The sequence below is a fragment of the Nyctereutes procyonoides genome, unplaced genomic scaffold, assembly GCF_905146905.1.
Source record: "Nyctereutes procyonoides isolate TBG_1078 unplaced genomic scaffold, NYPRO_anot_genome, whole genome shotgun sequence".
NCBI classification, from domain to species: Eukaryota; Metazoa; Chordata; class Mammalia; order Carnivora; family Canidae; genus Nyctereutes; species Nyctereutes procyonoides.
In genome coordinates, this window is record NW_026575141.1 from 5,540,015 (window position 1) to 5,552,493 (window position 12,479).

Sequence of the window (12,479 nt, forward strand, 5' to 3'; positions counted from 1 at the left end):
AGGCAGCGTGGTAGGGGGAGAAGGATTAGTGCTATGGGACACTAGGCATCTAGAGGTTGAGCATCTCTGGGGCCAGATCAAGGGTGCATGGAGAACAGAGGTCTAGGGGAAAGCAAAGGCAAAGAGGAGCTTTCCCATCAGTCTTACCCAAGGAGCAACTCTGGGGACAGGCCATACATCTGGGTTCCCGAAAGGTAGGGTAGTGTTCCCACACTTCTGACACTTAAGGACTCTAGCCTCATCCATAAATCCATGTTTCAATTTTGTTGATCCCCCAACAATTTACCAATTAGAGGTTCTGATTAATAAGTGAGAACTAATAATAATACGTTCGTTCACTTCAACATTTACTATATGCCAGGTTTGTGCTCTTTGGTGATGTTACAACCCGAAGAGTGTGCATTCTCTATTCTTCAACAGCTTAAACAATTCTAGTCAAAATCAAACCACTTGACATTTCAGTTCGCCTAGGAACCCTAATGAAAGGGAGTGTATGGGTTATATCAGGATTTTTGAAATACTGAAAATAGTCCTGGGGAGCTTTTTAGTGGCAATACGGCTGATTTCCTAATTCTGAAGGGTGAACAGAGAGCAAAGTCGTTTGTTTTCCAACTCTATAAAACCCATATAAAGATCATAGAGCCTGCAATACAAATAAAATAAAAGCAAAAAAATTTTTTGTTAAGATTTTATTTATTTATTCATGAGAGACACAGAGAGAGATAGAGAGAGAGAGAGGCAGAGACAGAAGCAGGCTCCCTGCAAGAATCCCGATGTGGGACTCAATCCCGGATCCCAGGATCATGCACTGAGCCGAAGGCAGATGCTCAACCGCTGAGCCGCCCAGGCGTCTCAAATAAAAGGAAAATTTAATGCCACTCCCCATAGACCTTCAGACGCAGAGGCAATAATAAAACAAAACAAAACAATACAGGTTAACAAGTGTTGACAAGGATGTAGAGAAATTGGAACCTTAGAAATGGGGCTGTGGATGTAAATGATGTTGCCGTTTGGGGAAAAAAAAAGTGTGCTGCTTCCTCCAGAAGTTGCACATGGAATTACTATATGACCCAGTTACTATATATATACTCTAAATGGGTGGATTTTACTGTGTGTGAATTGTACCTTCACAGTAAAACAAACAAAAAGTCTCAAGCCCTAATGACTAATGATACTGGACATCTTTTCATATGTATATTGGCTACTTATATATCTTCTCTGGAGAAATGTCTTTCCACTCCTTTAGTCAATCTCTAAATTGGATTGTCTTTTTTGTTGTTAAGTTGTAAGAGTTCTTACATGTTTTGGATATAAGTCCCCTATCAGATACATGGTTTGCAAATGCTTTCTCTTATTCCATGGGTGCTCTCACTTTTGTTTTCATTTTTTAAAATGTATATGTGGGAGAGTGCTCTCACTTTTAAATTCTAGTTTGGCTAAGTATAAATTTTAGTTTGCTAGTTATTTGTTCTTAGACATTTATAATATTATTCCTTTGTCATCCAGCTTATATTAATGATAGAAAATGAGGACTCCTGTCATTTGTTGCTTCTGGACAATTCTCAGCCACTGTCTCTAAGAGTATTTCCTCATTTTATTCTATTTTCTCCTTATAGAACACCAGTTCCACAAATGTTAGCCCTGGCATTAGTCATTCTGGTCACCATGTCTCTTAACTTTTCCTTCATGTTTTCAATCTTTTGTCCAGCTCTGCTGCATTCTGTGTAATTTTTAAGTTTTTTTTTTCAGTTCACTAGTTTTGTCTTCCATTCTATCTAATCTGTGGTTTAACTTGCTTATGTAGTTTTAAATTTTGATTATTAAGGCTTTCATCTCTCCATGTTCAATTTGACTTGCTTTTCAAATCTCCTTTAACTTTTTTGAGAGCCTATGATCCTTTTCTCAGGTTTTCAAGTTCTTGTTTTCCTCCAAACATTTAAAACATTCTTCTTTTTTAGTCTGTACCTAATAATTCCATTATCAGAGGATGGGAAGGATCTTACATAGCTGTTTACTGAGTATGATGATATTTGTTCACAGAGGATTTTTTTCTCTGTTTTGTTTTGTTTTGTATTTGAGCTTTACTTGTCCAAACTTTTTTTGAGGGAATCCTATGGAACCTGGAGTGAGGGGTGGCTCCTCCAGAGAAGCTTTTCGAAAAGCTTCTTTAAAGAATTACTAATTGTGGGGCACCCAGGTGGCTTAGTTGGTGAAGCTGTTAATCATGCAACCCTTGGCTTCAGCTCAGGTTATGAGGTCAAACGTCTGACTCTTGGTTTCAGCTCAGGTCATTACCTCATAGGTCCTGAAATCAAGCCCGGTGAGGGGCTCCTCACTTACCCAGGAGTCTGCTTGAAGATTCTTTCTCTGCCCCTGGCTCACTAGGGCATGCTCAAGTGCACATGTGCAACGCTCTGTCAAATAAATAAAATCTTAAAAAAATAGAAAAAGAACCACCACTGATTCTGAATTTTTGTTAATGTTTTGTCTTATGTTTTCCCAGACCAGACATAATATACATTTTATTCTCAAATTCATCTGAAACACATGATCAAAAATTCCCACAGGAAAACCTTTTTCATGTCTGAAATGCACATAGAGATAAGTACATAACTCTGATCCCTCCCTTTGCTAATGGCCAGATTTCTCCTGGCCCACCCTTCCTTGAGAGCACAGCCCAGAGGATGCCAACTCTTTGCCAGGTTTTGGTTATTGAGATTAGCCAACTCCCACAGGACAGCTCCCACTTCTTGGTCCACTTAAAATAACTCTATTTTTCAGATTTCTCTATTCTTTGCTCTGTATATTTGTCTTCTTTTAAAAAAAATTGTATTTATTTATTCATGAGAGATACAGAGAGAGGCAGAGGCATGGTCCGAGAGAGAAGCAGACTCCCCTCAAGGAGGCGGATGCGGGAATGGATCCCATAACCCCCGGACCACACCCCCAGCCAAAAGCAGATTCTCAACCACTGAGCCACCCAGGTGTCCCTGTATATTTGTCTTCTGCCTCAGTAGATTTCTCTTTCTTTTCTTTTCCTTCAAGCTCTCCTATGCACTTAAAAGAACGTTTATATCTTTGGTGTTTTGCATCTGGAAGATCGTCTTAGTACCTAGTTCTTATATTGCCTGAAATAGAACTCCCAGGGGGGAAAATGCACAAATAAACACAAGATTTCTAGTGTTCACAGCCCCACTGAAGACTTTAGACATGTGCTTCAGAAGATGAGTTCATCAGACAGTGGAATTCCTATTACTGTTAGATGTTAAATGTTAGATGTATGGGTAACCTAGAACATTGACCCAACTAGAATGCATCACCCTTAAGAAGGGTTTGAAAAAGTGAAATCTGTGCTAAATCTTTTGAGTAGTCAGCAGGAGCAAGATTAGAGAAAAAGGCTGGTCTTTCTGAGACCCTAAAATCAATCCCCTTCCATCAAACTCTCCTATGTGGTGCCCTAGAGGAAGGTACGGGAAGCATAGTACCTGGCACTTAGTAAGTGCCCAATAAATACTTGCTGACTAACACTGAATGTATAAGTGAGTCATTGTGTCACAAGACAACTCCTTGGTTTTCTGCAGTAAATTTCTCTATTAATCCTACCAGTCCTCAGGCCAGTGTTGGAGAATGAGTTTGTTAAAACACTGCTACAGAGCAATAAGGTACATTGGGGTAGTATGTAACAGATAGTCATTTCCGACTAATCAAAGTAAAACATGTACTTGGGGTTGAATGATGGAAAAAAAGGGGGGACCAAAGCCCACATATGAATTATGAAGTATTACCTAACACGCATGGAGCACTTGTTATATACCACTGTTGTTCTAAGTTCTCTCCATGTATCAATTTGTTTAATCTTGCCAACCACCTGAGGAGCTCAGTGTTGTTACAATCCTATTTTATAGGTGAGAAACTAAGGCACAGAGAAATTAAGTAATTTGCTATTGAAAGATGGAGCTGGAATTCAAACCAGGCTGTTCAGCCCAGGTGTTCATGTGCTGAGCCATTAGGCCATCATGCCTCAGCTGGGACCTGGGTTCCTTCACACAGATCTGCATACTGTTTCAAACAACACGTCTTGTGAAGCCTCTGGCCTTTGCCTGTGCTCTTCTTAATACTTGAAATGACCTGTTCTTATTTACTCCAAAGATACAAATGCAGTAACCGAAGGGGCACCTGCACCCCAATGTTTATAGCAGCAAAGTCTACAAAAGCCAAACAATGGAAAGCCCAGATGTCCATCGACAGAAAAATGGGTAAAGAAGATGTGGTATATATACATGGAATATTACTCAGCCACCAAAAAGGAAAAAAAAGGAAAAGAAAATTTGCCATTTGTAATGACATGGATGGAGCTAGAGGGTGTTATGCTAAGTGAAATACGTCAGTCAGAGAAAGACACCTATCATATGATCCCACTCGTATGTGGAATTTAAGAAACAAGATAGAGGAGCATAGGGGAAGGGGAGGAAAAAAAAAACAAGACAAAATCAGAGAGAGAGAAATCATAAGAGACTCTTAATCATAGGAAACAAACTGAGGGTTGCTGGAGGGGCCGGGTGGGAGGATGGGGTGTCTGGGTGATGTAATGAGCTCTGGGTGTAACTTAAGACTGATAAATCACTGAATTCTATCTCTGAAACTAATACACTACATATTAATTAATTGAATTTAAAATTTTTTAAAAGAAAAAAAATGACCTGTTCTTTCTTTATCTGGGGAAACTTTTTTCGTCTTTTCAGACTCAGCTGAGATTTTTGGTGCCTCCAGAAACTGGCTCTACTTTGGACAAGGGCAACAAGGACAAAGGGGAAGGGAAAAATCTATACTCCATGATTGAGAAGATAAAAAACCAATAGATTTCACTTATATGAAGCCAAGAGGGAGACATCCATGTTGCCTCCTGGCCTAGGGCTCTGGGGGGCTGGGCTGAAACCTTGTGTGTAGAGGGACGCGTACAGATGGGAGAATCCATTAAGCCATGTTGTAAGAGTTTCAGGAGGCACTCTGTGTCCAGCTTGCCTTTCATTAGGACGGCTTAATTCAGAAGGGAAACCAGAGTGGTTGGTGGGAAGCACGCCTCCTCTGTTCCATGTGATTTGGGTGGTGATACAAAACCCCTCTGCCCAAATGTATTTTCCCTTATGCATGAAATCTCCACCCTTTGGGGTACAGTATTGTCTCCTGAAAGTCACATTTACAACCATATACTGAGTTGCAATCACGTGCCAGGCAGGGAGCTAGGCGATCTCTCTTCACAGCCATCCTAAGAAGCAGGTGCAATGGTAATCCTACGTTTTTCGTTCGAGGACGCTGGCTTCTGAGAAACGACCCTCATGTGCGGTAACACCGCTCGAAAATGGCAAGATAGGGACTCACCTCCAGTTAGGAATCGCGCTCTCAGCTATTCACGTGCCTCTCCGTGACGCCCGGGGTCCGTGCATCCTTCCCGGGGTTTCCCGAGAGCGCCCGGCGGTGGGGGGCGGCGCCTTCTCCGCCCTCCTCCGAGCTGCGGGGCTGCTCTTCGGGGAAGTCCGGAGGGGGAGCGTGTCCCTCGCGGATGCCGGCGCCTGGAGGCAAGGGAAGTCTCAGCGAGGCGTTCGGACTTGCTGCGCCCCCGGGAGCAGACCCACGTCCAGGCAGGCAGAGGCGCGAGCCCGAGTCCCCGCTTTCCCCGCAGCGAGGCTGGCAGGCGGCCCTGGGGGGCTTTGGGTGCCGACGACTCCCAGTCACCTCGGACGCCACCGCTTCTTAGCCCGCGCCTGTCCCGGGCAGTCCCGCGGTCCCCGAACTCGGTGAGGCAGCTGCTCCGCCTTCCCCAGGATGGCCACACATCGCCTCGGCCTCCGAGGAGAAGCCGGGCGGCATTTAAAGCCCCGCAGGGTGGCCCCCTTCCCCTAACCTGAGGAGTCCGCCTTTGTGTGACAGGTGCCTGCCTGCGCTCCAGGGACCGAGCTGCGGCAGGGAAGTGAGTGGGCGGAAGGAGGTGAAAGGTCCCGGGTCACCTAAGCCTCCACCTGCACCCATGAGGTCAGCAAACCTGGGCTGGGCAGGGAGGGTCCGAGTGACTGGGTCTTTCCCAAAAGCTGGGAAGAGCATAGGTCCTGCCCTAGTCACAAGCAGGTCAAGGGCTGAGCAGCCAGCTGGAAGCCAGTAGCTTCTCAGAAGCAGTGTCTGCTTGGAGGCCATTTCTATCCTCACTGGTGTTTGCTTCTACTAATTTTTTAAGATGATGAGGTTGGTGTTTTACAAAAGTAGTGAGGTTGGTATTTTAGGTATTAGGTAACTCAGAGTCCCAGAGTCGGGATGGGTTGGGCATCAGGATGGGCCTGGGACATCATGACCAGAATGCACTCTGTGCTAGCATGTGGAGATTGGCTGTCCTAGCACCACCCACCCCAACCTCTTGTCTTGCACAACCTGGAGCTCCAGTGGTTTAAATAGAATAAGCCAAATCATCTTCTTAGCTATGGCCAGAATTCTGGTGTTCAACTCTTAGCTAAAAAGTAAATAGTATCTTTGCCACCATTCCCTATGCTTAAGTTTCTGATGGAGCAATGAGATGTCTCCAGGGCCCTCAAACTCAGAATGGGTGCAGTACCACCTTGCTATGTCACCTCACTTCTGACCCACGACCCCTGGAGGCTGAAGGGTTAATGTAAGCTCTGCCTAATTCTGGAAATTTCTCACTAGGGCTGCTAGAATCCAAGGCATGACTAGAGCTAGGATGCATGAGAACCGAGACTCAAATCAGGCCTGCCATTTAAACAGGACACTAGGGCAGCCCCGGTGGCGCAGAGGTTTAGCACCAGCTGTGGTCCAGGGCGTGATCTTGGAGACCTGGGATGGAGTCCCACGTCAGACTCCCGGCATGGAGCCTGCTTCTCCCTCTGCCTGTGTCTCTGCCTCTCTCTCTCTCTCTCTCTCTCTCTCTCTCTCTCTCTCTCTGAATAAATAAATAAATCTTTAAAAAAATAAAAAATAAACAAGACACTAGCCTGGGATCACAAGAGTCTTAAGAAGGTAGTGGGTGTGAGGTATCTGGGTGGCTCAGCAGTTGAGCATCTGTCTTTGGCTCAGGTCATGATTCCAGGGTTCTGGGATCGAGTCCCACATCAGGCCCCCAATGGGGAGCCTGCTTCTCCCTCTGCCTGTGCCTCTACCTCTCTCTGTGCGTCTCTCATGAATAAATAAATAAAGTCTTAAAAAAAAAAAACAAAAGAAGAAGGTAGTGAGTGTCTGGATGTGGCAAGAGAGGAAGGATGAAGTGGGGCTCACACTGTATTGGTGTGCAGGTCCCCTCACACACACAGGCCCTACATCAGTGAAGAGTCCTTACATGTGGTAGGAGCTCAGTAAATAGTGGTTAAACAAACAAAAAAAATGGCAAAGTTTTAGACTCAAAAAGACTGAGAAGTTGTCATAACCATGTCCCAATCCTTTGCACAATTGTGAGGTGCACCTGATTTCCATCCACCATGCTTTTGCATCCCAGACCCTTACCTGTGGCACCCTGTTTTCCCTGGAGCCCCCCCACCCAACTTTCACTCACCTCACTCCTTCCCGTCCTTTCAGTGTCAGGCTAGGACTCTTCCAGGAGGTCTGGATTATGTGCCCCTCTTCTGTGCTCCCATATACTGACACTGCCTTCCTGTGCTCGCAGACGTCACGTGGGATTGGAATTACCAGTTTCCCAGCCTGTGCCCTTCATCAGACCACAAGCCTTGAGGCCGGTGATTGCATCTTACTCTGTTCATGCCCCTGTGCCTAGCACATTGTCAATGCTCACTAGATATTTATGAGATGAATGCATTAAACACACTGATTCTCCATCCACTTCCTCCTTGGAAGTTGACCTGAAGTGGAGCCACCTGCCAGGTGAGACATAAATCTACCTCTGGCAGAGAGAGACGTCCGTTTTATAAAAGACTTCAAGCCCAAAGAAACAATATCTAAAGTTGAAGGCTCAGGCATCATGTCTGGTGAGGGTTTCCTCCTGCAAATAACACCTGGGAAAGGCGGTCATCTGTTCTACAACCGATGCTGCTAAGAACCAAAGGTTGGGGTGTTTTTGTGTGTTGAGATGAAGCGGAGGACCCTAGAGTCCTGAGCAGCCCTTTGGTCCAGTGGCGTCACGTACCGTGGTGTGATGGGTGCTGTGATGGGTGCAAGGGCCAAAGGGGAGTGGGGTTGGGTCTGCTGAGTCCGAACCATACCGGAGCTCTGGCAGACGATCTCTACATGGCAGCTGCTAACCGTGAAGGTTATGTGGGGAAAGAGGGGCAACTTTGGGCTGCCTGGGTGGCTCAGGGGTTGAGCATTTGCCTTCGGCTCAGGGTGAGATCCCCGGGTCCTGGGATGGAGTCCTGCATCTGGCTCCCCACAGGGAGCCTGCTTCTCCCTCTGCCCCTGTCTCTGCCTCTCTCTCCATGTCTCTCATGAATATATAAATAAATAAAATCTTAAAAAAAAAAGAGTGAGTTTAAGAACTTAACTGCTACATTGTTTTGTTCTGTCAGGTTTTTTTGTGCTGATTTAATCAGCCAAGACGCTGTGATTACAAGTATGAATATATAAATAATGTGTTTGAGGTTGAGGATTGGGTGTAGACAGATGGTTAGAGGGTGTGTGCGTGTGCATGCACACGTGTGCTTCATACCGCTGTGGACATGGTGTCCCTGTGCTTTCAGTTCAGTCACAGAAATGAGGAGGGAAGAACGGGAAAAAGGAAACACATACAATATGCCAGATGCTTTATGATTTTTACCTTGTTTAATCCTATAACTCTGTACTGTAGATTTTGGCTATCCCCATTTTGCAGTTGAGGAAACTGAGGCTCACAGATGTTTTGTAGGGTGCCGAGGGACACGGAAACAATTTGTGATCTTCATAGTAATGTTCAATTTATGTCTGCTCCATTATTTCCAGGTTGACTCCTAACTCAATGGTTTGGCCATCTAGGTCAGGACACAGAGGTAAAGCACTGATTGAACCCGGTTAAGAAAGGTTAAGCCTTCAGGCCCTGGGGTCAGACTGACCAAATTCCAGTCTGACTTTTACTGTGTGACCCGGGCATTGGTGTGGAGACCTTAATGCATCAGTGCCTTTTTTTTTTTTTTTTTAAAGAAAACGGAAGCATGCTTTTATTGATGCACACACTGACGGACTTGCGATTGGAAGGGGCGGTGACGTTAACATGACACTGCTGGTTAACGCAACGGAAACATGAGGACAGGAGATGGCTTTGCAGGGACATGACGCCTTCATAAGTTAGGGAAACGGACTGCTAGCTGGCTGCCCTTTCATTTCATGTTCTTCACAAACTCCTCTCCCTTTTTGATGGAGGCCTTCAGCTCGGGGATGGCTTCTGCTATCATCTTTTCTTCAAAAGGGGAGATCTTGCCAATGCCTAGATTCTTCTCGATGCCCTTTTTCCCCAGCAGTAATGGTGTGGAGAAATAGGCACAGTCTGCTTCCTGGGATTTAACAAAGGAACATTCGACAACTCCTTCCTTCCCATTCATTGCATCCACAAGGGAGAAGACAAACCGAGCTCCAGTGTATGCCATGGACAGGGTGGCAGAGCCTGCTCCAGCTTTGGCCTTCACCACCTCCGTGCCGGCCTCCTGAATCCGCCCAGTGATGGCTGTCAGCTGGTCCTGGGGAAGGTCCACCTTGGGTGTGCACTGAGAGATCAGGGGGATGATGGTCTTCCCAGCATGACCGCCAATGACAGGAACATTGACTCGCGCGGGATCCAAACCCTTTAGTTCTGCAATGAAAGTGTTGGCCCTGACAATGTCCAGGGTCGTCACCCCGAAGATTTTATTGGGGTTGTAAGCTCCGTGTTTCTTGAAAACCTCCGTTGCAATTGGGATGGTGGAGTTGACCGGATTTGAAATGACGCAGATCATGGCCTCAGGGCAATGCTGGGCGCAGGCAGCAGTCAGGGTGGCCACAATTGAGGCATTGGTGTTGAACAGGTCATCCCGTGTCATGCCTGGTTTTCTTGGGACTCCGGCTGGAATAACCACCACATCGCAGCCTTTGAGGCAATCCGGTAGCTGCTCAGGTCCGAGGTAGCCTTTCACGGTTGCTCTGGTCTCGATGTGGCTCACATCTGCGGCCACTCCGGGTGTATGAGCAATATCGTAGAGGGTCAGGCGGCTCACTAAGGGGCTGTTCTTGAGAAGCAGCGCAAGGGGCTGCCCAGTTCCTCCGGAAGCCCCAAGCACAGCTACTTTAGCATTGTTCTGGGCCGAGGTGCTGAAGCTGCGGCGGAGAGCGGCGCCGGCAGGGCGGGCGAGGGCGGAGAGCATGGTTGGTTGGAGCGGGCAGGGAGCCGAAGAGCAGGCGCAGGAGCCGGCGGCTGGCAGGTGACACCAACCAGTGCCTTTTTTTTAATGCCATAAATTTCCTTTATTAAGTAGTCAGCTCCAAACAGCTTATTAAATATTTATATCCTAACAACATAGACTTTTGAAAAAAATAATACACATAAATTAAAAGCAAAAATATTTTAATTAATTCTTAGATTACCACGATCACTGATGAGATACTGTGACTTGGGTATTGCATTACTTCTCTATCTTTGGAATCAAATTGAACACTACCCTCAATTCCTGCTCCACACCGACTTCAGGTGGAATGTCCAGTTTTGCCGAAATAAGTCATTGAAAGGAATGCAGCGCCACCTACTGTAGAAACAGTGAACTGCCTTGAGCTAGTTCACATAGATGTCAGATGTCGAGTATTTTAACCGCTCCTGAAAATTTTCAAATATTCTGCGGAACCTCCGTGTGGCAACTTGGAGTACGTTGGCACACGGTCTGGGAATTGCGGTATTAGGGACTATTCAGGATCACTTGGGCAATTTACTTATCTTTTTGTGTTTTCCTCACCTGTAACGTGGATAATAATAATACCTAGCTGATGGGTTTGTGATGAGATTTGCATGAAGTGTGTGTAAAGCACCTTTGTAATGGCCCTTGATGCTCTACACTTGAATCATATGGGAAACCTAATAAAAATCGTGGATGCCTGAAACCCTACCTACAGATTCTGATGTACTTGGTTGGGGGAGGGGGTGGGCAAAGGCATAGGAGTTACTTTTTTTAATTTTTTAAAATTTTTTATAGATTTTATTTATTTATTCATGAGAGACACACACAGAGAGAGGCAGAGGGAGAAGCAGGTTCCATTCAGGGAGCCTGATGTGGGTCTCAATCCCAGTACTCTGGGATAACGCCCTGGGCCAAAGCAGACACTCAACCACAGAGCCACCCAGGCATCACAGGAGTTACTTTTTTTAAAGTATCCCCACGAGAAAGGAGAAAAAATGAGTGGGAAATATCAGGGAGGGAGACAGAACATGAGAGACTCCTAACTCTGGGAAATGAACTAGGGGTGGTGGAAGGGGAGGAAGGTGGGGGGTGGGGGTGAATGGGTGATGGGCACTGAGGGGGGCACTTGATGGGATGAGCACGGGGTGTTATTCTATATGTTGGCAAATTGAACACCAATAAAAAATAAATTTATTAACAAATTTAAAAAGTACCCCCACGAGATTTTTTTTTATAAGATTTTATTTATTCCGATCCTAGGTCTCCAGGATCACACCCTGGGCTGAAGGCAGGTGCTAAACTGCTGAGCCACCCAGGCTGTCCCCCCAGCCACACACACACACACAAGATTTTAATGTGTGTCCAGGGCTGTGATCCACTGACCTAGCACATAGTGAGCAGGCTATTTTAAAAATAAAAGTAATATTGTTATTATGGTCAGACAGAGAGAACATAAACCTAGGTATTTGAAGGCCTGGGTTCTAGAACTTTTCTTCCATTTAGGGGCTGTGTAGTCTTGGACAAATCACTTGCTGTCTCTTAACCTCTATTCCTCTATGTAAAATGAGGATAATAACTGTGGTGAGTCCTAAATCACAGAGTTATCATGAAGTAATATGTGTGAAACTGCTCTTTAAATTGTATGGCACTATTGGAAACTAGATGTAATCCCAAAGAGTAACAAAACCCCAGAACACTTGAGGGCCACTGCCCTCTGCCGGTCTGTGCACCGTGAAGAGACCCATAGACCCACAGCCGAGAAGAGGCAAACAAATTGTGGGGTTCACCAGGGCTCCTTCTCAGCAGCGGAAGAGCCCAGCCTATTTTTTGGAGGTACTGCAGTACTGAAGAATCCCAGAAGAGGGCACCCTTGTCCCAGTCCCAGAGGCGGGTTGGCATCTAACCATCCATACCAATTTATTTTGAAAAAGTTTAAGTAAATAAAAGCTTAAACTTCTAGATTTTATTTATTTTATTAGCCATTATACAGTAATATGTAAAATAATTACAAACTCAAGAGTTTAAACAAGAACACAATATAAACACTGTAAAAGAAATGAAAGCTTAGTTTTACTCACTTAAGGCTCTTTGGCAGTAGATCTTAGCAAAAAATTTATCTAGTTTTCGTTTTAACCA

At 45.4% G+C, this 12,479-nt stretch overlaps 2 protein-coding genes across 5 annotated transcripts in view; both read right to left on the reverse strand.

Annotated features, from left to right (window-relative positions):
- GARIN1A (golgi associated RAB2 interactor 1A) overlaps nucleotides 1-6,020 on the reverse strand; it is a 43,162-nt gene extending 37,142 nt beyond the window's left edge. Inside the window, exons 1-3 of one of the 4 annotated variants that reach the window (XM_055307470.1) lie at nucleotides 5,903-6,020; nucleotides 5,380-5,570; nucleotides 2,341-2,432 (exon numbers count right to left, since the gene is read on the reverse strand). The gene's annotated coding sequence lies outside the window, so the exon portion shown is untranslated. Of the gene's footprint in view, nucleotides 1-2,340; nucleotides 2,433-5,379 lie in introns of all 4 variants that reach the window. The other 3 variants (XR_008662087.1, XM_055307468.1, XM_055307469.1) reach the window with 3 other exon arrangements.
- Nucleotides 6,021-9,114: 3,094 nt separating this feature from the next.
- On the reverse strand, nucleotides 9,115-10,381 carry LOC129498222 (malate dehydrogenase, mitochondrial-like). Its single transcript, XM_055307503.1, has one exon. It carries the CDS (start codon nucleotides 10,317-10,319, stop codon nucleotides 9,303-9,305), a length of 1,017 nt encoding a protein of 338 aa, XP_055163478.1. The 5' UTR covers nucleotides 10,320-10,381; the 3' UTR covers nucleotides 9,115-9,302.
- Nucleotides 10,382-12,479: the final 2,098 nt, after the last annotated feature.